Genomic DNA, 26571 nt, shown 5'->3' with positions numbered 1-26571 from the left:
TCTCTTAAATGTTAATGACTTATCGTAAAGCCCTATCATTTTGGGTACATACCCTATGCTTACCATATGGATATATCCATAAACTGCAATCTTTTCGCTTTTTGTCTTCATTTTGCTAGGCTAAGCTCTTTCAGCCTCTTCTCATAAGACAGACTCATCATTACCTTTAAGTCTCTTTTAGCGTTCTTCTGCACCTGCTTTCCTCTGTTCTCAAACATACTGCTTGAAGGAGCTGAGCATGGCATTTCTGATCAGCTTTCTGCTTTTCTATGCGTCTTTACATCCTAGGACCACATCTGCCTTCTCACCAACAGATCTGGAAACCACAGTTGTTCTAGAGGCCACTTAACTCCTCTTTCATTTCTCTGGCTCTCACCATTGTGCTTTAAGGTACCAATATAGGAGAAATACTGGAGCACCAGCTACTCAGGACTGGGGTCTTGTTTGATTCAGGACATATGTGCTTAATTTTATATATGGTATATAAGCTACAGTTAGCTTTGTAAGATCTTGGCCTGTCTCCTCAGTCTCTAAATAAATGACAGTTTTTATAAATAAACCAGTTTCTAACCAGATGAGACTCTGTTACCCTCATAACTTTTACCAGTCAACACAGCAATGTGAATGACAGGCACAGGGACTTTGCTTTCTAAAAAAAAAAAGTGTCATAACAATAAACAAATATAGTTCCATGGGTGAACCATGTAAATATTTTCATGTAGTAACATGAAACACTTCATAAGGCATTTCTTAATAAGCCCAAACCATTTAGGCCTATGGTAGGCCAGTGAGTGTCGGGCAGCTGGTGGCTCAATGTTCTCTCAGTGTAAATAGATGATCAATCATCCTCTCTTGTTATTGTTTTAAAGAATAGTTTGAGACTCGGTTCACAGTGAGTGTTCGTACTGCCTGTTCTTTTTGCTCTCCTAGCAATACAAGTTTTAAAATTAAGAAAAAAAAAAGCATTGTTTTTCACCTGGCTGCTAGAGCCTACTTGTTTGGCTCTCTGCTCATGTCTGGGGTGGAGGGACAGCACAGGCACAGGCCCACAACAAAAGGAAGAAATAATGCACAGGCAGGAAGCAAAGGGCTTATCAGCCTATTTAGCAAAGACACAAAGAAAAAGGAAGAAAATGCATTCCTGTGCATTATGCTGTAGAACTGCACAAATATAAGTTTGAATTTCACCATGCTCCTATCCTGCTCACTCAAAGAAAGCTAACTAACTCAAGAGCCTATTTGTAAGCCTGATACAGGGCAAAAATGTTAAGCAGCGTATCTGCGTTGCTCGTGTATCAGGACATACAATTCACCTACAAAATACAAGGTGAAGGCTGTTTATGCTGCTGTGATTTGGCCTGGATGTGTTTCTGGCAGGACCAAGAGGATCCCCTGCTGTAGGAAACCTGCTTTAGTAAGGACTTGAACCAAGTGATCTCCAGAAGTCCCTTTCAACTCCTATGGTTCTGTGATTCTGTGACTCCAGATGTCTTTTGAGACAGAGGTCAGTCACAGGCTGCTCACTGTGCCAGCCAGGAAGATGGATGTTTGCCCTGTTGCCGGTCAGTGCCCATCCTTAATACACAACACAGGGGTCCAGCGGGCCCTTCCCCATCATGGAGGGTAGCACGGAATGGTGCGGTCACTCAGGGAGGTTCACCGGAGCAAAGAGAACTGTCCGCTTTCCACAGTTTCTGCTTTTGGAGGAGCACTCCCAGCTGCAGCCTTCTTGGCAGGTGCTTTCCCTCATCTGCCGGGGAGCCTTATCCTGTTCCTCAGGTCCGATCGTCCTTGTGGATGCCCCGTCCTTGGAGGTGTTCAAGACCAGGTTGGACGGGGCCCTGGGCAACCTGATCTAGTGAATGTGTATGTTTGGTGGCCCTGCCAGGCAGGGGGGTTGGAACTACATGATCCTTGAGGTCCCTTCCAACCCGGGTCATTCTGTAATTCTGTCCTTTCTCTATCAAGGGTCCCGAGGGAAGCGAAGGGACTGTGAGCGCTGAGTTCCGCGGCGACTGGCACCGAGGCCCCGGGGCCCGGCCCTCAACGCCTCCTCCAGCAGCAGCCAGCGGGCGGCGCTCGCCCGGGCCGCGGCCGCCTGCGCCCTCCGCTCCCCCACGGGAACAGCGCGAAGAGAAACTCCCTCTTCCCCACCCTCCGCCTTGCGGACCCCCTTTGCCCCTCGCCGTTCTCCTCGTGAGCCGTGACACAGAGGCGGCGGGGGCCCGAGCTGACGGCGACCCTCCGGCCACGCAGCCCAGAGTTACCCGAGGAGGGGGCCGGGCAAGCGGGGAGCGGGGGGGGCGGAGGAGGAGGAGAAGCAGGAGGAGGAGGAGGAGGAGGGCTGCGCGAGGCTGAACGGCGCTCCTGCGAGATGCTGCAAGCCCAGCTCCCCGCCGGAGGGGGGTAGCAGGCTCTGCCGCCGCCGGCTGCTGCCTGTGTGAGGGCTGTTGCCGCCGCTGGACGCAACCTTCTGCCGACATGGAGCTGCCGCCGCCGCTGCTGCTGGAGTGAGCGAGTGAGCGACGGGCGGAGCAGCCGGCCGCATGGATGGATGTGTTTAGCTTTGTGAAGCTTGGGAAGCTCTCCGGGTAGGTGTCCGTACCGGGGCTCGGAAGGGCGGGGGACCGCCGGTGAGGGGAGCCCAACTTCCCTGGCAGCGGGGAGAGGGGGCGGCTCGGGCGGGGCGGCTGCCGGGACCGCTCCGTGCGGGACGGGTCAGCGCCCTCCTCGCCTGGGAGCGCCGCCGTGAAGGGGCGGCCAGAAGTGTTGGCAGCGCGGAGTGCGGCGGTGGGAGCCGGGCAGGGGGCGAGCCCGGGGGGAAAGGGGCAGCGCCTGGCCGAGGGGTGGGCAGGGAGGGACGGGGCGCGCCGTGCCGTGCCGTGTTGTGCCGTGGCCCCCTAGTTCGCCTGGCTACAACTCTGCGCTGAGCGCTGCTCGCCGGCTCGTCCACGGCGATATTTTTAGAGAAGCGGTGAAATCATCGGCAGCTGATGAGCGCTGCCCCTCTTTTTCGCACGGTGTTATGCTGGGGTGGTGTTATGCGAGTGATCCCTTGCGCGCAGGGCATGTGCTTCGTGCCGGTGCTCGGTGGGAGCATACGTGTTCTTTCCAATGGATAGATGTTCATTGAGCGGCCTCGGAGTTGCGGTCTGTGTGTTCACTGTTGCGCTGGCAGCGAGTTGCCAGGCCCCAGGCTGCGCAGACGGGTGAAGGAGCGCAGCCCCGATACCCCATTCCCCTCTAGTTAGGGGCATTGGAAGTAGCCCTCCTCAGTAATGGGAAACCACGCTTCACCTGGGAGACGCAGTATAGAAGTGCTCGAGCTGTGGGGATTTTTTCAGGGTTTTGGTGTGGATAATCTTCCTAAAGGATTTAGCTTTGATCGCGGTAACCGGGAGTGCTCTGAATTCTTATGATTTTGTGTTGGTACACCATAGTTACCACGGCCCTTGCTGTTTGAGAGGCACAGAATGAAAGCGGGTGTTACGCAAAAGGAAGGGCCTTGCTGAGGGAAGGCAAGGCTGCCTCTTGCTCCGGTGCCGCTCAGGTGGGAGAGTGTCATAGTGATGGATGGTCCTTAAAACAAATATTGTGTGGCTGGAAGTCACCGAATGCCACAGGTACAAACAGAGCTGCTATTCCCCAATTCCCTCCGCTGCACCTGGCTGTGATTACAGCTCTGTTCTTGGCCCTGCCAGGGCAGAGCAGCTGTTCTCATTCAAGCACATCATCGTCTCGCCCTGCTCTGAGCGATCTGACATGAGGTGCAGGCTGGAACACTGGTATCCTGCATGACGTTCCCTGTTTGTGCTCCCAGCCAGAGCTGTAACTACAGTGCAAACTTGAAGGAAGGAAAAATACGTGAGAACAGACAAGGAGCAGGACATGTAGTGGGGTATTTATTATTAGGTAATTGAATTGCTTGAGCTCTCGTATTTGTTTGCAAGCATTATTTTAGGGAAGCTCACAGATCTTCATGTTTCATAGCTGTCATGCTTGAGTTAAGTCAAAGGGAAAGAAAGGGATATGCTGCTCAGAGCTGTTACTAAGCCAGGTACCTGGCAGTTTTTGTACATGTGGTAGTACTTGGTATTTGTTGGTGTACAAAGGCTGTAGCTTGCTGCACGCCTGACAGCATGAACTCTGCCAACACTGAGGTTTGCGTTTAAGTAATTACAGGAAGATCACGGCATTTCTCCAGAAGGACCTGAAGGTTCTTCTGAAATGAAACCACAGGTCTCAAAGCTTGTGTCCAGCTTCATTGGAATTGAGCATATGAAGCACTCAGATCAAGTTTGCTTGTGGATCGCAGTAAATCATTTCTGTACCAAGCTGCTCTTTTTGTTTCTAATTTTCTGGTTGTTAAACAACCTAATAGTTTACACAGGACTTTACTTTACTTGCAGTTTCCTAGGTAACAGCTAGTTATCTGTTCCAGTTTCACAAGAGCTTTGTAGAGCAGGTGGACTTCAATGTAAACCCCATTTGTAATCCCTTGGTGCGTCTGCATTGAAAGCAGCAGCTCTCCCTCAGCTGTTGGAGAAAAGGCCTTTCTGGAAGAAAGCTCTCATACAACAAACAGTATTTAACTGAAAGGGTGATCTTCAGACAGAGTACCTATGGAAAGTTGTTTCAGACTTGGCTTGTACTGAATGTTTTCATGGCTTTCAGTCTTCTTTCTGTTTTGCTGTGCATTCAGATCTTCTCATTTGAGGTTGCAAGTCAACTCTTAGTGTTGAAACCAGTGGCCTTGATTCTGCATGCAGTGGCACAGGCAAGTCTGTTACGCATGGCTGCTGCAAGGGGTTGCTTCTTAATGCTGTAGTGTAATTGTAATACACATGGCGTAATCTTCAGTGGGCAGTAGCTTATATGTGTATGCCTTTAGGAGGAGGGGGTTTTCCTTGTTATCTCCTTGCCTTTATGGGTCTGTCACGTTGTATACCATGCATCTAATAAAGATGTTCATGGTGAAGTCTCTATTGATTTGTAAAGATTGGAGATGTCCATTGTGACACTGAAAACAAAAGTATTGTTTAGAAATACTGATGGCACTTTTGTTGGCATACCTTCTTTCCCTTCCCCTTTGCAGAAATTTGACTTAAAGAACGGCTTAGGTTGGAAGAGGTCATTGAGCTCCATCCACCTTGATGTGGACAGGAAGCTTGGCCTTGAAAACTCTTGCCCAGAGTTCTCCACTGATTTGGTAATAACTGTTTTGGTACAAATCTTGTAGGGCCTTTCTCTGGAAAGAGTTGTAAAAACCTGCTGTTCTAATGAACGTCCACATATAGAAAATGATTGCCAAGTCTTAATGGATCTCGTGCAGCTGGATGAGGCAGGTGAATGTTTTTGTAGTGTGGGCTACATAAGTATGTCCGGTGCGGTAGCATCTGTAATTCAGAAAGGAGGATTAGTAGGATAGATAAAGTGCACACAAAAATTGCTGGATTAGGTTGGATCAGGAGTTTGCCTTGCCCAGTGTTCTCTCTTAATTGCTTTTAGCAGCTGCTGGGGGAAGAAATAATAAGAGTGTAAATATGGAGTGGTGATCTTTGTTTTTTTACTGCAGGTATGAGGAGTGGAGGAATGCTGCTGCCCTGCCCAATGTGAAAGGGAACATTTTCAGACCTAAGTAAACCTGGCAAAGGGCACAGTCTCAAGCATCTAGTCTATATGGGACAGATGAACCATGAAACAGTAGGTTGGAACAGTGAACAGGTGTTGGCAAGAGTTTAAAGCCTGTGTTTGTGGAATATATATTTAGTTAGAAAATCAGCAGTAACTCTTCTGGTGATGCCCACAAAGATTCAAATTCAGAACTTTCACGACGAGACATAAAACTTCCATGGATCCGTCTGGATACCACCCTCATGAGTGGGGATAGTGACCATCCAGGTTGGGGATGTCCTTTACAGTAATGCTAATCTGTGATGTGTGCTAGGTAAATTTAATGTAACTGGATCTCAAGTTTTGTGTTACTGTTGCTATTGGGTTGCTTCAATTTATTTCATAAAAACTGCCTGTGAGTAGTCGTATTCCTATGGGATCAGCTTAATGACAGAGTAACCCTAAACTCTAGCAAGGTCTTTTCAGTGAGCACCCAAATACCTCTTCTTTCCCGTGAGGTGGGAATAGGAACCCCTCACAAGGGTGTTTTTCACTGAGGTGGATAAGTATTATTTTCTTTTTTTCTTTTTTGTGCATGTCTTTGTGTAGCTCACCATCTAGATTGACTTGCTGCCTTCTCAAACAGTTGTGCTTTTGGGTCTTCACTGCTTATAAAAGTGAATCAAGTCTACACAAAAGTGTGAGTCTCAGTCTTAGGCTATTTGTCTAGTTTTGTAACCTCCGCAGTCTGGCTCTCACCTCCTGTTCTCCATAGGCCTCCTGTCTTTAGCTGTCTTATCAAGCTGGGGTGAAAGGTCTGCTCCTAAAAATCTATGTAGCCAGAAGGTGTGTTTGTAGGCTGTGGGTGTGAGGCCCTGCTTTTATAGGGAACCAGATTGCTTGACTTTGTGGTCTAGTTGTTTGTATGTGGCCAGGAACAGATATGTCTTCCAGGTTTTAGATTCCACGATTAATAGGTCTGTTTGTTATTCTACTTTTTTCAAAGTAATATTAGAAGATTTCAGGGTGTTTGTCTTCAGTTTGTCAGTATATTGTCTTTCCTTGCTCGTGAGTTTCCTTATCGTGGTGCTGGTTTGCTTTGGTGTTTATGAAATCACCTTAAGGGAGACACACTTAGAAGTATACATAAGTTACTGAAGCGATAGTGTACTATTATTGGAATACTTTTATCAGTGCTCTTTGGAATGGAAATATCATAGCTTGTAAGTTACTTTCAGTATTTACAAAAGAATGTGTCAGTAAGAAAACCTGTGATTATCTTTTTTTTATGCTCAAAGGAGGTAATTTAATCCTAAAAAGGATTTTATTATATTGGATGATAATTCAAATAACCATAAATTCATTTAACCTTTCTTTCTATGCTACATTTAGTGAAACATTTGTCTATTCATATTAATTTAAAAGCTTCACCTTCTGTTTTATTATTCGTCCATTTTGTTAGCTGACACATAATAAAGATATGTGCTTCAGTGTCTACGGTGTTAGTAATGTGCTGTGGTATAACAGCTTCAGCAGTTCAGAGATTTATTAAAAACACTCCTTATGTTATGGACTGCTGTAAACTTGTCAAGTTGCCAGTGAATGATGATGCAACTCTTCTAAATATGTATGTTCTCTAAATACTGTTCGCTTAGATACAGTGCTTAAAGAATGTGACATGAGGCAACCTTTTCTCTTGAATTATTTGAGAAAGAAAAAAATTGGAAACACAAAGTTCACAGGTAATATATTTATTCATCTTCTTTCCCTATTAATTACTGAAGAGGGTGGATTGAAAACTCAGAAGTGCTCTGATTTAAGAACAATCATAGTATGCACAGTATAATTTTTGAGATCTTTGTTCTGTGTTGTCAATCCCTTAGTGATAGGGTTGAAAGGGGAATGTGGAGATCCTTTATGATCACAGACAGTTCTAATTTTGGTGTATGTGTGCTAAGCCAGTCTGATCACTGGTATTCTCATATGGTTTAAGAAGTTGTACAGAATCATAGAATGGTTTGAATTGGATGACCTTTAAGTTGTCTTCCATTTCCAACCCTCCTGCCCAGGGCTGCTCCCCACCAGCTCAGGCTGCCCAGAGCCCTATCCAGCTTGGTTTTAAATGCCTTCAGGAATGGGACACCCACAGCTTCTCTGGGTGACTGTGCTGAAACCTTACCTCCATTACTGTAAAATAACTTTCTTTCATCCAATCTAAATCTCCCCTCTTTTACTATGAAACTGTTTTCCCTTTTTCTGTCACCACTAATCCTGCTGAAGAATCTGTCCCCTTCTTTCTTGTAGCCCCTCCTCAGATACTTGAAGGCTGCTCTCAGGTCTCCCCAGAGCCTTTTTTTCCTCTGTGCTCAGCAGCCCCAGCTCTCTCAGCCTCACAGGCGAAGTATTACTCACCTTGGATCATTTTTGTGGTCCTCCTCTGGATGCGCTCCAACAACCCCATATCTTTCCTGTACTGAGTACTCCACATCTGGACACAGTACTCCAGGAGAGGCCTCACCAGCGCAGATTATAGAGGGGCAGGATCACCTCCCTCATCCTGCTGGTCACACTTCTTTTCATGCAGCCCAGAATATGGTTGGCTTTCTGCGCTGTGAGGGCACATTGCTGGCTTGTGTCCAGCTTCTCATCCACCAGTATCCCCAGGTCTTTTTGGTAGGGCTGCACTCAGTCCTTTTGTCCTCCAACTTGTACTGATAGTGGGGGCTGCCATGACCCAGGTGCAAGACCTCAAGAAATTCTCCATGATTTTTAGAAATCCTCTTATTTTGTTGTCAGTCTGAAAGATTTATGTGGGAAATTCTGGGTGTTCCTAACCATTACAGAAATGTAAAATGAGGGTATCTTTCCATATTTTATAACATTCTAGGTCATTACGGAAATCCATCAAGCTGTTCGTAGAAAATACAAACTGTTACCTGAAATAATGAGGGGATAATACATGTTCTCCGCTCTGCTGGTAATATGGCAGAGAAGGGGTCTTTTGCTATTCTTGACAGCATTTTCGCATTATGTCAGTGTATTGCAGCTGGGTATCTGACTGATGGGATGAAGTAAATCATGCTGGAACTAAGACCTCTTATAAAATAAACCATTGTCTGGGAAGGATGCAAAAATTGAATATGAAGAAGGGAAAAGTGATTTTGGTTCCCAGTGTCATGCTCAAGCATCTCGTGTAAAAGTGATGAGACCATCCAGATATACATATTCAAAACTGCATATACCCTATTTGATTGTAATGTAGGATGGAAACTTCTGGTGCTTAGAAGATATCAGGGTTTAAAATATTAGAGGCCTACCTTGAATAAGAGGGGGCTTCTGATAATATGAAACTCTACTTAAAGCTGCTTTTTATGATCATGACTAATGATAAAGTTTTCTGATGTTCCTTGGAGGTGTTTTTGAACTCAAAAGATTGTACAGGTTCTCAAGGTATGTTATATGGAGGCTTTGATAGGAATCTGTGAGACTCTGTTTCTGATAATTATCCCATTGACTTGAAATGAAGTAAACAGCAGTACCAACAGTATAAATTGTAATAATTAATTGCATGCTCAAATCTTAATGAATTCAGCAATGCCTAAAAGTTGTATGTGTATGAAAATACATTGGAACTGGGAAAATTAAATTACTCCAGGACTTAAAACTGTCTCCTAGCTGAATTGGGATCTAGCATGTTCGATCTCTACCAGTATTCCTTTAGCGTGTGGTCTATGAAAATTACATTTCATAGATTGAGTGTTACAAAAACAGGAAACTATTTTCATCAGTTTCAAGCAACAAAGTATTTCAGGAAAAAAGAAAGTAGTTCTAAGTGGGGGAGAACATTCTGAAGAATGGGCATGGTGGAGGGTGACGCAAAGGTCCATCCTATTAAACGATCTTTTGCTGGTGGTTTGAAATAGGAGATGTGATTAAAAGCTGATGAGTATCTCTAAGAAAAGTCCTTTGTGAAATATATTGCTTGGACCAAAATAACTTGCCTTATGAAAATGATTGCTGATCGACTTGGCTGTTTTTACAGCTGTTTTAAGACTTTGACTTTATATGAAATTCTTGATTTTTCTTCTTCAATGTTATTATTATGATCAGGGGCTACAGCGCAAGATTTCATTTTAATTATTGTGATGTTAGTGAGGAGAATTGCATGTTGTTGTGTTTTTTTTTTTTAGTTTAGGGAGTTAGAAAATATATCTTTCAGGATTTTGGCAATCCTTGGTAAAAAGGAGATTTATACAGAGGAAAAAAAGAGATGGTGAAGAGAGAGGGGATGTTTGTATGCCAAAGTTTTGAGAGTGAATTCTTTTCTGATCTTCTCATTCTCGGTAGTTTTTTCAGTTCTGATTGAACATTTTGAAACTCTAAAGAAAAAAAAAAACAAACCTGGGGTGACCAGAATTAGGACTTTTAAAATAGTCACTTATTGTATTTATTGATAGATGTGTTTGTTGATGGAAACTGCTTGGTGATTTTCATTAATAACCAGAAAAGCCAAGGAAGTCTCTCCAGTGTTCTTGAGAATTTGATTTTGTAGATATACTTTTTGTGTTGGCGGGTTTTTGGTCTTTATGGCAGAGGGGTGGACTGGATTTTGCCATTTTACTGTTTGTTTTTAATCTTGAGTTTGTGATTAGGTTGCTGTAGATTTGGCAGTACTTGTATTTTAGAGAGCAAAATGCCCATTGTACTGTGGCTGTAAATTGTCCTTGAAGCACTAGTGGTTGCACCAACAATGTAGAATAAACCAGGCATGTGTTACAAATCTGAGGTGTGTTATTTCACTTGAACTCCGTGTTGGATTGGAATAGAGCAGCAGAGAACTGAGGAGAAATCTGGAAATGGTCTGTATCTACATAATTGCTATTGTCAATGTATCACATCCACCTGAAAGCCTGAACAATAGCAATGACTTAGACCTGCTGTGAAGTAGACTATTACAAGCTTGGCTTTCTTGAAGCATCCATATTACAACATGGATACAAGAGAGGGGAGGTGGCAGCTGCGGAGAAGCCCAAGTGGTGCTTAAGTTCGGGTTTGTCTTTGCTTGCCTTTATTCTCCCAAGAAGTTACTAGCAGTACCTTTAATGCCTCATCTGCTCTAGCAAGATGGGGCTGTTTGCTCAGCAGCAAGTGTGCGATGTGACTAATCAAGTCCAAGTGCAGTTTACATATTCAGGCAGAAGTGATCAACATTCACTCGTTAAGTGTTTTGACTGAGGTTAAGTTATTGAGCAAAGTCACGCTTTAACGGTATCTGCATTTATTTTATTTTATTTTATTTTATTTTATTTTATTTTATTTTATTTTATTTTATTTTATTTTATTTTATTTTATTTTANATTTTATTTTATTTTATTTTATTTTATTTTATTTTATTTTATTTTATTTTATTTTATTTTATTTTATTTTATTTTATTTTATTTTATTTTTTTAATGGGCTGGAAACCTCAGATGATCTTAACCCAAAAACATTTGCTTTATCTTTGAATATGTACTTGTATTTTTCTTTTCCTGGGAGAAAGAAGCAGACAGCTTTCTCATTAAGTTGGCTACCTGCCTAGATTTTCAGTTTGCATTCTGCATTGTGTGCTGCCTGTAATGGTTACAAGGGGCACGTTTTCCTCTGCCAGGGCAGAGAGTTAGGAGGGACGGAGAGGAACTGCACATGGGGAATGTTCTGTACTTCACAACTCTTCTCTGAGGGCAGCATGAATAGGGGCTGGAGTGTGTAATAGGGGAGGAGTGGCAGAGAACAGAAGATGGAAGAAACTGAAGAAGGAAAGTTAATGATTGCTGCATTGAAGGAAGGCTTATTTGTTGTGAGTGTACTGAAGTAATTGTTCCAGACTGGCTGATCTTTATGCGAAGATGAACGTGCATTGTTGTCTACGTAGGAGTTTATTTGCTCCATAATGCTGCCTGAATTAATTGGTGTGTTGTAATTTGTGTGACTGCAATGGGAGAAGAAAAGGAAGATTTTGCTTCAGCGTTAAAACAGAAAACTTTTTTTTTGTTTGTTTGTTTTTGTTTTTGTTTTTTTTTATGATTCATGACTTCTTGGATCTAGTGTTCTCTGTGGGATCTAAATGACTTGAAAGGTGAAATAAGGAGGTCCCTGTTTTCCTGTGCTCCAGCTACATTTGGAAACATTGTAACTAGAAAGGTATTCTCTCTCAGGATGAGGCCCATCCCCCCTTGCTGCAGACTGCGACTTTACTTTTTTCCAGCTCACTACGACCTCCCCTAAGGAAGTTATAGAGAGCAATAAGGTCTCCCCTGAGCCTTCTTTTCTTCAGGCTGAAGAAGATCATACCAGTATGATTTTCATATCAGTAAGCTTGTGGTTGTATGCTTTTCATGTACAAGTTTTCCTGGTTCTGGAAGCTGTCTTATGAGCTGTATCATTTTTGAATGCTCTGTTTCTGAACTGAGAAAGGACATTACTTAGAGAATATACCATAGTGCGTCGCTACTGCTTCTGAAAGCACAAAAAATTAGTTGAAGAGTATTAGCAGCCTGTTTTTCAAATGCTCTTTATTTTTATGCTGGAAATCGAAGTTTTACAGAATGTATTAATTAGCCTGAATTTGTAATTCAACTTCAGACACTGTGGTTATTTCTTTTTTAACACAAAGAGAAGTATACTTCAAGGAGTCTGCATGCAGCAAATTTTCAGCTCCTGCCATTTCTTCTGTCATTTGTTATAATATATAACACTTCAGCAGCTCTTATCTATTGCCGAGATGCTTCGTGATGTTCACCTACCAACTTGTATTTACAACACTGAAAATGTGAGTGAGAGCTGGTGGTGGTATCGATGTATCCAGTTAACTAATATTACTTTGTAAATAATTCTTAGAATATGAACAGTAGAATAAGTACTTCCAATATCTTTCTTCTGTGATAATTTTCTATTGCTGGATGCCAAGTATATTGTAGAAATGAACTTATTTATTTTTCCAAAGCAAAATAGTAAATTGTTTGTTCTTTCCTCTTGATGCCCTTAGTAGGCATTAAGGTACCATGATAGGTTTTGTTGAAATGTTGTGAAAAAGCAGTGGAAATGGTGGTCTGGAACACTGACAGATTCTGTGCACTTGCAGAGTGTTTCCAATACTTGGCTCAGTTGGGATAAAGGTGTTTGTTATGTCTGGGTATTCTTACTACCTGCAGTGATAGCTGTTTAATGCACTTGCGGGCAGTCTGCTATGTAAAGCCTAAGAGAGGAACTTCGACTTTTCTAGAAGTTAGTGCAAGCTTCTTTTTTATCCCAACAAAAGTACTCTGTATTAATGGCAAAATACACTGCTGTTGATTTGCTTTTGGTTTTGTTTCCTTGAGTACAGCTTGACCTCTCAGTGTTCTGTGGCCTTGAAGCAAAGAGACAAGTGCATGCTTGTGGGAGTACTTCCATTGATGTTTGTTAGCCATTAATGTTGGAGTTCATACTGTTTTCTCATGTTATGTTCTGCTTTTGAAAAAGAGAAATACTGTTCTCTCATTAAATGTTTAAAATGTTTATTTCACGGGACAAGATAAAGCAGCATTAGTTTAATTTTTCAAATGGTTCATAGCTTGGTGCTGCAATGAGCAGCATTCTAATTAAAACACACAACACCTATCTCACTGTGCATTAGCTCAAAATGGCTGAAATGGATTTCAGCTGCATAAAATATGACAAGATTAACATGTGTTTATCAAACTGCAGTGATAGCAGCTGACATTTATTCTCTCCAGCATTCAAAATATTCTTTTTCCAGCTCTAAATGTAGTGGAAAGCAGAGAACAGTTTGTCTCTGATTCTGGTATAGCTTGCTGCTTTATATCCCCCTCCCCAATTAGTTTTCCACCTGAGCAGCTTTGTTGTGCTAGATCCCCCTTTTCATTATGAACTGAATACTGTATGCTGACTCGCAAGTTGTTGGAGGAGGAAACTTCATTCTTGTTTTCATTTGATCTTTGAGTAGGTTTGCTAAATAAGGGCAGCACTGGCTGCTTTATATTTCAAATGAAGTCATTTTATTCTCTCTTCACTTGCTCACTTTTGACTTAGTGGACAGTGTGATGCTGACTCATAATTAAATTGTTATTATTATTATTATTTTTTTTTCCTTTTGCCAAGCTGTATGGATGTTGCATAGGCTAAATAACCCTGAATACAGTGTTTCTTTATTCATGAAGAAAATAACAGTGTGTACCTTCAACAAAGTACAGCTGGAAAGAGTATCATAGTGAGATAGCAAAGGAACAAACAGAGAAGGAATGCTCACCCATATCCAAAGATTTAGGCTCACAATGAAAAGCTCCACAAAGGAGGGATCTCCAGAAAGAGATCCTTCCCCAGTGGCAGTCAGACATTAAATGGAATCTTGGAGAGGTGCAGCCAGGTTCCAGCCCTTCTGGTCACACAGCTGAATTGCCTTCACCTGTGCTTCTATGGCTGACTCAGTGCTTGCTTCAGGTGATCCATCAGTGGTTCAAATCCTGACTCAGCAGTTCCTATGCACAGTGCAACTTCAATCCCATCCAAAACCATTTCAAGAAGATCTGTTGGTCTTGATTCATCTGGTATTGATTGTTTTTGTGTAGTCAACCATACATGGCCCCTGGTATCCAGAGTGGTGGAAGCAAGGAAGCTCCTGGGGCACAGAACTGCAGTAGCTCCTGTAGGTATGTTTAGTACCTGTGTCAGGTTGACGGAGGGGAGGAAATGTGCTATATAGTTTTGGGTCAGCTGATGGAGCACTTCTGAATGTGACAATTCTCAGGCTTGGCAGATTCTTCATCTGGGATGTAAAGTTTGCATTACATTAGCAGATGACATTATTTGCTCTCCAAGCTGGCAAGCTTAATCTAACCACTAATTTGGAGCATTTGCTGAATAATGAGCATTAATTATGACAAAGTAGTTGAGTGTAAAGTTGTATGAGTGTGTAAATGCACTGATGCACTCACACATGCCCACTCTTATTGTATATCTTCTACAAAATATGTAGCAAAGACTCTTTAAAATGTAGCAGACATTTGAGAAAAAATGTCTACTTTTTTCGGTTCGCAAGTAGGACTTATTAACTCATGCCTGTTGTGTTGAAGTCTACAGCTTTAGAGTAGAAGAAGAGGTACCGTTTCATCTCCATGGAAAGGTTTACTGTGTGGTAACTTGTTTAGCATTGTTTGATGTTTATCAACACACACAGAAAATACAAATGCTCTAACAGTAATAGTGATAGTGGCCAATCTGAATGGAAATCTTATTTGTGCAGTTGTCAGGCACTGACCCTTCCTCACTTGCTTTTGGATTGGATCACAGAATTCTGATGTAAACTGTACGAGGGAGTGTTTTTTTCCAAAGGGAGCCACTGGTTAAATCATAGAATCACAAGGTTGAAAATGACCTACGGGAACATCTAGTCCAAATGTCCTCCCATCACCATTGCTACCACAAGCTACCAAACTGTATCTTGTAGCTCCTCATTCAAATGCCTCTTGAACACTGCCAGGAACTGCGACTCCACCACCTCCCTGGGCAGGCCATTCCAGTGCCTGACCACTCTCTGAGAGAACAAGTTTATCCTTATGTCTAATTTAAACCTCCTCTGGCAGAACTTGTGGTTGTTTTCTTGGGTCCTGTTTGTTGCGTGGGAGAAGAGGCCAAACTTCTCGTCACAGCCTCCCTTCGGGAAGTTGTAGACTGCAATGAGGTCTCCCTTGAGCCTCCTCTCCAGACTAAACAATCCCAGTTCCCTGAGCTGCTCCTCATAAGACTTGTGCTCCAGACCCCTCACCAGTTTTGTTGCCCTTCTCTGGACATGTTCCAGGGCCTCAATGTCTTTCTTGTAGTGAAGGGCCCAAAACTGAACACAATACTTGAGGTGCAACCTCACCAGTGTTGAGTACAGGGGGATGATCACCTCTCTCCTCCTGCTGGCCATGCTATTTCTAATTCAGGCCAGGATGCCATTGGCCCTCTTGGCCACCTGGGTACACTGTTGGCTCATGCTCAGCTGAGCTGAGCATCGACCAACACCCCCAGGTCTCTTTCTTCTTCACAGTCATTCAGCCACTCAACCCCAAGCCTATAGCACTGCATGGGGTTATTGTGGCCAAAGTGGAGGACCCAGCATTTGGACCTGTTAAACCTCATCCCATTCACCTCAGCCCAGTGATCCATCTTATCCAGATCCCTCTGAAGGGCCTCCCTACCCTCAGGCAGATTAACATTACCTTCCAACTTGGTGTCATCTGCAAACTTACTGAGGGTTCTGAGTACCTTGCTGTCTATTTCTTTTGATGGCCTGCTTACTGGAGGAAAAAAATAACTGGACACGTATTATTATTATTATTATTATTTTCTATTTTACTTTCCTTTTAGAACTGTCAGTTTGTCGTGATCATCTGTGAAGTAATGGAGGTTGACTTCTAAACAATAATGCCAAATCATGAGCTGTTTTTGAAAATGAATGCCACCTTTGTTACATTACTACAGCTAGGTATTGGATCTTATTTAAGGATGTTCTACAGCAGAACTGTTTCCAAACTTGGCTTTCTGTTTTATTTGTATTTAAAAATACTTATTCACACTAAAATAAAAAAAAACAAAATACTTTTTAACCTATTGGTTTTAAAACCTGTCCGCTTTCCTCTGTCCTATGTCCCTTTAGTGATTCTGATTGATTGCAGAGGCACTTGGTGGTGACAGAAGAGTGGATCACCTGCAGTCTGCTCAGCTTGCTTCTGGATTAACCAGAAGTCTGCTCCCTGGGATGGGAACAGCACCAACATTGTCAACTGCCTCTTCATAAATTTTTTTCCTCTGATTTCATCTTAAGCAGGTAAAGATGGCTGCAGGAATGTTTCTGCTGTGAATGTTTAGTGTGACATGTCTGCTAATAATTTGGAAGGAATACTTCAAACTGCATATTGTCAGGTTAGAACTTCTTAACCATTTGCCGAAAAAAACCCTTGTATTATCCTGAATGTGGAAAAAACCCAACGGCATTCAATGCAGTGTTCCCTTCAACCAATGTGGACTTACCAGTATTTTTTAGGAATTATTTTGTATTCTTCTATATAATAAGAAATTAACATCCATGGAGATGTCCTACCTTGAATGCTGTGTTTAGTTTCAGGTACTTTCCATTGTGTTACTGTATTACAGTGTAAAACTAAATTTTGGAGTAGGGTAAGATAAGAAGTTTAGATTTTCCTTTTTAATGAAAAGCTCCCACCTTCCCCCTCAAAAAAAGTTATGATAGTACATCAGTGAAAATGAACTTTTGTTCAGTATTTATGTTCTTTGCGAGACTTTGGTACCACTGAGAGCCAGATTTTTCTGGAAGTTTAGAGCCTGATATACAATACAGTGTGTTAGATCAGGTCAACTTTCTGTTGATTAAATTAGGCAAAAAAAAAAGTTGAAACATCAGTCTACTACAAATTCTCAGCTATGACTGGCTGTAGTATGAACACGTATATGTCGAAAATCTTTTACAGCTCCTTGCTGTGTTGGTAATCACTGTCTATAGGCCTACTAATATATCACTACAAAGAAAATGCAAACCTTACGGCGCTGATAAGCATAGATGGGAAAAGTCTTCTCATTCATTTTCTACAGACTATAGGGCATAATACTTAATTGAAACTGTAGTGAAGCAAGGCTTATGGTCTCTATCTATGTGTTGGTGTTCGGAAAAATAGAATTTCATCACATTTTTTCCACTTGGAGAATAATACAGTTAAAGTGTTGAGAGTCTGGAAGATCTGCTGTTGATTGGCTGGTGGTAAATGACATTATGACTTGCATTTAGATTTCTCTGGGATTTCTTTTTTTTAAATTTTTATTTTGTAATTTAAATGTCTGGTTATCTGTAAGAACTGCAGAAGAATTCAGGACACATGGAGGGCAAAGAGGTAAGCCACTTAATTAGGGACATTCCTACGTTTGCTACATGGTATGTCAAAGTGAGCTACTGTTAGGTGGTTTCATGTATGTTAATTGCCATCTATGTGAACTTGTAAGCACCATTTCTGGACTTCAGTCTCTACGAGCCATCTAGAATCACTTACATTTGAGCAGATATCTTTAGAAAGTAGAACTGCTGAATAACTTGGTTTCTAAAATGTTAGTGACCTCTTAAGCTTCATAAGTGTCAAGTAGCTTTGTTCTCACAGAAAGTATCTTTAAATATGAGAATTTGCACATAATTCCTGATGTTATTAAGTGTTCCAGACAAGTCCATGTTGGCTGACGCAGAATACCAGATGTCCCCGATGAGTAGATCTGGGAAACAGTTCGGCTGTAGCTAGTAGAAAGCATCATTAGAAACAATGGTGTTTGAGAATTTTTGTCCTTCTTTGGATTTGTGTGTTTCATATCCCCTCTGGATGTGTGAATTAACAGCTGTTGTTATTGAGTACCAGGCACTGGGATGTTTCAGGGAGAAAGAGTGAGTGCGAATACAGGAATGAAAAATGGAGCTGTAAAGAATGCAGTGGCTTGACTGTTAAGCAGTCCTAATTAGTAGGGTTGACTGCCTCAGGAAAGCAAATCCTCTGTTTCCACTCTATTTTCCTGGGTAGCCATGGTTTTTATTCTCTCTCCCACAGTCGTGCAGGCAGTCTTGAGAATGGAGACTGGGTTAGGACTCCTTACTGCCAGTGCTCCCGTTAACTGGTAGCGTTTTGCAGCTTCCCTCCAACACTGCCACTAATAAACAAGTGCTTTTGGACTGAGATGCCTAAATGCAATTCCCCTCTCCTTACCTTATCCTCTGTCTCTGGTCTACTTCCTGTTTGTAGTATATGTCTCATACATTCCAAAGAAAAGCTCAGCTTATTTTACTTGTGCTCTTTTCTCACTTGGAGGTAACATTTTCTAAAATGCTTTTATGAGAGGACAGTCACAAATTTCTGTTTTATTTTAAAGCAGGTCCAGATAAAATCTTCCAAATCCAGCAAGATTCCTAAGAACACAGCTATCAAAATATTGTTTTGACAACTTCTACCAGAATGATACAAGAAAGCTACAGTACTGGCAACTATGGTTTTCTCAAACTAGAGCTCCGGTGCAGTCTAGCATTGCACTGGAAGAGTAAGCTACTGTGCAGTTGGCTTTTTACCCCCTTCCTTTTCTTCTTGTTCTTTGATGCCAGTGTCAGTACTAATTAACACATCAACAACCACAAAAACCCAACACCCCCAGTAACTTACTGGTTTAATTATAAAAAATATATTAAAATATGATTTTAAGCTTGAAATGGGTGGCTCTTATGCCACAAAGACATCCAAATATGAACTTTTAGTGATGGTGCCTTTTTTTTCTGATGCGGCTCTGCTTTTTTCTGTTGTATGTGCCAAATTTACAGGGCTAAAATTAACAGTGAGACAGGGTTAAAAATAAACTGGAAACTATTTCTGTTTCTGTCCTTGGAAGTTGAGTACGTAGCCTTTTGTTTTGAGCAGTGAAATAAGATAAATCACTTTCATGGTTACTGATCTGTATTTTCTGTGGTGTGCTCTTACTGCACTGAGACATAACTTGTAGATTGGAAGAACTTTCCTCATGGCTCTGCTTTGATTTCGGGGGGGAAAAGCTGTTTTGGTGGTTTCCACATCATTATGATGTTGTTGTGATATGCTATGTGCCTGCTTAGCCAGAAGAGGGAGTACAAATGAAGACCTTACTGGCAAAGTATTGTGTTTGTATCCTGAAGGCTAATCGGGAACCATGGAAATATTGAGGTCAAACGTGTTAAGTCGGAGCACCTTATTCTGTTAGAAGTATGTGCATAAATAGTAGGAAATAACAAGCCTCATGAAGGCTAGAAGAGAAGGAAACAAGCATATTGCCTATTGAAGAAGTGAAAAAAGGTTAGTAAAACCAGTGCTTGGCATGAGGCCTTTTAAAACAAAACTGAATGTATAGGTCAACTTCAAATAACAGGCTTAGTAAACCAGTTCAGTCAGTATGTTTGATTTGTAAGTTTGGCAGTGTTTCTCATGAATCAGAAATGATTTATGTGTCATTGTACAGACCAAATATGTCGGATACCTTGAGAGCTTAATTCTTGCTTGAGCTAATTCAAATGCAGTTTATTGAGTAAAGCTCTTGGGTCATAATGTAGGTCCTACAGCATGTTTGTAAAGGTTTTCTTGTTTTTTAAACAAGAATGCTGATTTGTAGGGTTGCCAATTTCCATATATATGGATATATACAAATACTGCACATATACATATTTATGTAAAAGTACATAGTTTATATCTGTAAAAATTCTTAGCATTTTTTCCTTTTATAAATTATATATTTTTAATGATAATACCAACTATGTGATGAGCATAGATAAGCATAAAACTAGTCACTAATGACAAATGTACAAGGATACTGAAGAGGTATTGATTAAACTTCACAAATTGTTGTAGACAATTGATATTTTAGCTCCAAAGATCTGTTGACAGATATGAACTGCTTCCTGCTTGGATTAATAGATATTTCAAGAGTGTAGTCATCTTCTGAGTTTCTACTTTTGGTTGCATTTGCTTATGCAAGGATCGTGATGTAGCTAAATGATATTTTGAATGCAGTATTAGAAGAAGTAAAGCCACAAGCACAATACTCTCTTGCACTCTTGGTTGTGCTTTTTATTTGTTTGTTTTTGTTTTCTGTTTATTGTTGGGGCAGAACTCCAGATTTCATGTCTGCAGCTATTTGCTTTATTACCTTAGATGTGCCGTTTCCAATGTTATGCTCACAGACTTAATAAGCTAATCCAGGAAACTAAAGCAAGAACTGTCATTTTGAAGCTACTTAGCTGAAGACTCTTTGAAATCAGTTTAGAAAGCTGCAAGACTATTTTTGTTTGCTCTTTAATTTTTAAAGATGTGTTGACATGTTCTGCTGTTAGTGGTCCCCTTCAGTAGAAGACGTGTTACAGAAAGGTTCCCCCTCACACATCCACTGCAAGTTACATTGCAAATGGATGTGATTTACATTTAGGAATGATGTCAGTCTGTGGGTAATTTAAGGATGCCTGTTTTGCTGAGACATATTTTTCTTAACCATATAGGGCTAAATTTTGAGAATGTATGCTTCAGTACTTAAGGAAAAGCACACACAAGCAACCCAAGTACAGGAGTCTCTGCTGATGTTGCATGATATAACAGAAAGGCATCACTGAATTAGGAGCGATAGAATAATTTACTTTATTTAACTCATAGAAGCTTCGGAGACTGTGGAATATTTACATGGGCTGTGCTCTATGAAATCTGAACTCTTACAGTTTGATCATCTCTTCTTCCTATCTGCTTAGGAGACAGGTAAAGCACAGATGCGAAACTATTTTATTTTTTCACTTGAAGAGAATTAAGGCTATGAGAAATCTGTGGTGAGCTGCCAAGTGATGCATCAGAGGCTCAAGGAAGTGTAATAGGCCACGCCTCCCTCAGGATTCTTGAACCTCAGAGACTTAGTTCTATAAGCATCTTGAGGTTCAAATGTCAGCACACATTTGATTGTCCCTGTACCAAGGCAGTACTGTGCTGATGGCAATGAACCATAGTGACTCAGGTTAATTTCTCATCCTTGAGCTAATAAATGAAAGGTGTTATTAATCAGACTGAGTCCGCATTAACTCATGCTCTGAATTGTGCTTTGTCTCAGATGATCCCCAGGGACATGGTTGAGTCACCAACCAGTGTGTTTAAAAACTTCTTGGATGTGGTGCTCAGGGACATGATTTAGCAGAGGGTTGTTAGTCAGGGTAGTATGGTTAGGTTGTGGTTGGACTTGATGGTGTTTAAGGTCTTTTCCAACCTGAGTGATTCTATGGTTCTGTGATCCTGAAGATAGCTTTCAATTTTGTTCAATATGATGGTACTTTCAAAGTACCGGCTTAGAAGTAAGTGTTTCTAGGTAATATTTTTTCCTCTTTTCCTACTGAAAGTTCAGAATTGTCAAGGTTGTTTGGACTAGCAAGGATGAAGCATTACTGGACTTGGTGCTTGTCAGCATAGAGATCTTTAAAGTGGCTAAGATTGCAGGCATTCTGGAATGTAGTGGCATCTGGAATGTAGTATTTGGGTCATCTGGGATGTAGTAATGAGAAATATCAGCTTTGCAAGGAGTGGTGTCAGGACCCTGAGCTTGAGGAGTGCTAACTTTCTAACTGTTTAAGGAATTATTGGATGAGATCTCCTGGGAAGCAATCTGTATAGACATAGGAATGGAACAGAGCTGGCAACTCTTTAAGGACACCTTTCTGAGAGTGCATGAGCTTTCCATTTCCCAGCATAAGAAGTCAAACAGAGGAGGCAAGGAAACCAGCATGGCTGAGCAATGACTTGCTGGTCAAACTGAGAGGGAAAAACTACAAGCAGTGGAAGCAGGGATGCATGTCCTGGGAAGAATATGGGGATGCTCTTCAGACATGCAAAGATGGGATCAGGAAAGCTCTGTCAAAAACGGAACTAAATTTGATAAAGGATGTGAAAAATAGTAAGTATTCTATAGGTACATTGGTTAGGAGACATAGACAATGGAGTTGAGTGTGCCCTCCATAAGTTTAGTGATGACATCAAGCTGAGTGGTGAAGCTGACACTACAGAAGAAATAGATGTCAACTGAAGGGACCTGGATAAGCTTGAAAAGTGGGCCCATGTGAACTGAATGAGGTTCACCAAAGCAACATGGAAGGTCTTCCACTTGAGGTGGGGTACTCCCAGGTATGTGTACAGACTGGTAGAGGAATTCATTGAGAGTAGCCCTGCAGAGAAGGACCTTGGGGTTCTTGGGGATAGGGAGCGCAATGTGAGCCAGAAGTGTGTGTTTGTGGCTCTGAAGGCTGACGTTATCCTGGGCTGCATCAGTGAAGGGAAGGCCAGTGGGGAGGGAGAGGGAGGGTGGCTATCCCCCTCTACTCTGCTTTTGTGAGGCTCCTTCTGTAATACTGCGTCCAGGCCTGGAGCCTCCAACACAAGAAAAATGGGGAGCTTTTGGAGCGGATCCAGAAGAAGGCCACAAAGATAATCAGAGGGCCGGAATGCCTTTCTTATGAAGAAGGCTGAGAGAGCTGGGTTTGAGTACCTTGGAGAAGAGAAGGCTCTGGGAAGACCTCACTGCAGCCCTCCAGTACTAAAAGGGAGCTTATCAGTAGGAGGGACAAGGGGGAATGTTTTAAAACTAAAAGAGAGGAGATTTACATTAGATGTTAAGAAGAAGCTCTTTACTCAGAGAGTGGTGAGACTCAGGCTGCCCAGAGAAGCTGTGGTGCCCCATCCCTGGAAGAGCTCAAGGCAAGATTGGATGGGGCCCTGGGCAGCCTGAGCTGTTGGGGGGCAGCCCTGCCTGTAGCAGGGAGGGTTGGAACCGGATGATCTTTAAGGTCCCTTCCAACCAAAACTGTGCTGTAATTCTAAGGCTTTAAAGGAACGTTGGTTCTCATCAGGTTTCAGTGCAATTGCAACTTGAAATGCTTCTTGAGATATCCGAGAGAAAAATCCTGGTGTTTCTCAAGGCACAGCGGAGGTATTAGATCTTTAGCATAACTGATCTGTGATCTTCTTCCCTCTCTATTCTAGCACTTTCAGAGAGAAGAGAGTTAGCAGTCATCTAGTTTTTAAGACATCCAAGTGGGAATGCTCTGAGGAGTATCTTGTGTGGATAATGTAGCTATTCTTGCAGCTGAGTACATGAGGAAATTCTTTGAACTTTACTGTCTCTTCCTGTGAATGCACTGATCTGAAGGAGGTTATACAAGCTGAATAGACAGTAAGCTGGGAACATATTGTCTGAACAGGTAAAAGGTATTAACTGTAATATCTGGACAATGTCTTCATGCTCTTTGCTGTTTCGATACTTTCTGTTGTTATTTGTCTGCCAGCAAATTTGTACATGTCATCAAAAGGGGCCATTGAAACAAACCACCTGTTTTGTGTGTTTTTTTTTTTTTCCTCTTTTAAATAGCAGATTCTGGGACTTTCTAAACATCATTGTGTAAGTAAGTTTAGCTATTCTAGAATTTCTGCTTTATAGCAGGCACTATGCTTGAAAAAACAGTTTTAAGAGGATAGTGTCTCCTTAGAGTGAGTTATCACATTGCTGTTAAGTGATTGCTGGACATTGTATTTCAGTTGCAGCTGAAGAAGAAACTGGTGCCTCTATGGCATTTAACTGCTTGAGGTTGTTGAGGAGCTACAGTTGCTTGTCTGCCCTTTTCTTCTATCCCAGAGAGTCAGGATGCAGAAAAATGCAGTAAGATTTTGTAGCTCTCATGTAAAAAGAGATCTGGTACAATCTTGTAGGAAGGAGTGGGTTACATCATGCTCCTCAGATGTCATAGCTTGAATCTGAAGAGCATTTGTCAGCTGTCCAGCTCTAGAGCAGTAGGGCAGCACAATTTTTTTTTATAAAGTGAATTTGACGGAGAATTTGCAGAGTTGATTTACTTCTGTTCTCTTCTTCACACAAGAATAGCCAGACTTCTGTGCCGACAAATTATATTCTGCATTGCCTCCGGAGCTGAGTTGGAAGTAGAGGATGTACCTTAAGCATCGGTTCTTTACTTTTCATTCTTGTTTTGCAGAATTAATATCACTTAGTTTAAAATGATTCAGGCCATGCCTTGAAAAATAGCTTCACATTCTGCAAAAGGGTGGAAATCGACTGAAAATGCCCATGCAAGAATAATGGGGAGAAAGCACTGGGGACTACAGGAATAGAATTAATCTAATGCATGCAGAAAATCCCATGGTTTATATGGATTAGTATTCAAAGCATGACTCAAAGTGATCCTGAATATAAGTAGCAGCAAGATCAGTTAAAAGCTGGTAGATACTTCAGTTTTAGACTGAATTAGTAAGATAACAGAGAAGGAAATTGCCAAGCAAGTCAATGTGATGAGGAGATAGAAGAAAATGACCAATGGGAAGAAAAGTGAAGTCGCTTATCCTTAGAAAGAGTACACCTGTTCTTGTCCTGCTTGTACTCTCTAGCAGCAGCTTTTTAAAGGTAACTGCTATAAATCACCTAATTTGCAGGTTATGCTAAATTGCTCCAGCTCTTACAAACCCTTCTGAGATCTTGCCTGGGCAGAGTCCTGGTGAGATGTGCTTGTTTACATACGTTTTTATGAATGCTCTATTAAGAAATTTTGGTAGTCCTAAAGAATTACAGATTTGCGGTGGAGTTCTTATTACAATTTTGGATGATGCTGCCTTTTGTTTTTGGAGCAAAACACAGAAATTAGTTTGAAACAGTTAAGCAGGAAGCATGGACTATATTGTGGCAATACCACCTCTGGAAGTCATCTAGCCCAACCCCCTTTCTGCAGACAGGGTCTGCAACAGCATGTTACTCAAGATGATGTACCATTGCATTCTGAGTATCTTCAAAGGCAGAAACTCCACAACCTCTTTGGACAATCCATCCCAGAGTTCAGCCACCATCATTGTAAAATGATGTAATGAAACATCTTGTATTTCATTTTGTGTCCAGATGCCGCTTGTGTCTCTGGGCATTACTGAGCAGGATCTGGCTTTGTTGTCTTTATTTTCACCATTGGGTATGGATGACATATAGAATCATAGAATCACCAAGGCTGGAAAAAGACCTAAAAGATCATCCAGTCCAACTGTACACGTATTACTAATAGCTCCCACTAAACCATGTCCCTCAACACCACATCCAGTCTTTCCTTGAACACCCCCAGGGTCGGTGGCTCCACCACCTCCCTGGGCAGTCCATTCCAGTGCCTGACCACCCTTTCTGAGAAGTAATACCTCCTAATGTCCAGCCTGAATCTCCCCTGCTGTAGCTTGAAACCATTCCCTCTGGTCCTATCATTAATGACATGAGAGAAGAGGCCGACCCCCGGCTCACTACATGGATAAGAACATCTTGAGCCTTTCCTTCTCCAGGTGTAACAATCCCAGCTCTCTCAGTCTCTCCTTGTATGTCAGTTGATCATCTTCATGACCTGTTGCTGGACTGACTTCTCTGTGTTATATTTGTTTCCTACTGGGGAGCTGAGAACCAGACCCAGCACTGAAGATTCATCTCACCAGGAATGAATATAAAGAAGGGATCTCCCTAGTCGACCTGCTGGCATCTCTCTTCCTAACAGCTCCAGTGTGAACATTTATGTAAACTGAAATATTGTATGAATATTTAGCCTTCCTTTTAGAGTTGCTTTGCCACAAACTGATGTTGAGCTCTATGAGCTTGCAGTGTTTTCCTTAGATTGCCATGCTGATCTCAACCCATACATTCACTCTTGGTAGCTTTGGACTTAATTTATTTGTCATTACTTTCATTTTCTTTTCCTTGGTCTTCACCCATCTCAGAAAACAAAGAAACAAACATATCCCAGCAAAAGTGAGGTTTGTAGAAGTTTGCTCAGAACTGGGAATTCATTAAGAAATTTGTCTAAAACATTCATTTTTAAATGTGGAAGAGAAAGATGCTTCTGTCATTCCCTTCCCCATTTACTGGAGGATCAAGGTGTTTGATAATTGCTGAATATTATAATGGTGGCGATTTAATTGCTATTAATAAATTAGCAAATATGAGGTGAAATTGTTATTAGTATATAATCAGTATAAATTATGTAGAACCTACAACATCTATAAAATGTTTGCTCATTAAATTCTGAGTAATGGTTTTTAAAGGACTGCATTTTGAAATCCAGCATACTTCAGTGGAAATGTAAGATAGAGAACTCATTGAGGTGTGTACATTTGATAAAAACAATTCCATGTTTCTTACTGTAATTTGCTTCAGTGTTTTTCTTACACTGATACTTGCAATTAGAGAAATAATTGGGACTTCTGGGAGAAAGCCTGTGGTATGTTAGCTCCATCGTACAGTGACATATGACAGCATGTGGAGGGGCATAATGCTGTGGGCAATTGTTAGAGTGAGACCTCATGGTGCTGAAAGGCTTTGTTTCC

General features: G+C 41.6%; 1 protein-coding gene across 4 annotated transcripts in view; it reads left to right on the top strand.

Annotated features, from left to right (window-relative positions):
• Positions 1-2329: 2329 nt before the first annotated feature.
• Positions 2330-26571, top strand: part of FRMPD4 (FERM and PDZ domain containing 4) — a 288102-nt gene continuing 263860 nt past the window's right edge. For 3 of the 4 annotated variants that reach the window (XM_015887153.2, XM_015887144.2, XM_015887163.2), the window contains exon 1: positions 2330-2591. In XM_015887153.2, coding sequence (XP_015742639.1) covers positions 2551-2591 — 41 coding nt within the window. In that variant the 5' untranslated portion in view covers positions 2330-2550. The remainder of the gene's footprint in view (positions 2592-26571) is intronic. The other variant, XM_015887134.2, reaches the window with a different exon arrangement.

This window comes from Coturnix japonica, chromosome 1 (assembly GCF_001577835.2).
Source record: "Coturnix japonica isolate 7356 chromosome 1, Coturnix japonica 2.1, whole genome shotgun sequence".
Lineage (NCBI taxonomy): Eukaryota > Metazoa > Chordata > Aves > Galliformes > Phasianidae > Coturnix > Coturnix japonica.
The sequence above is the reverse complement of the archived record's forward strand: the minus strand, read 5'-3'. Positions and strand labels throughout refer to the sequence as shown.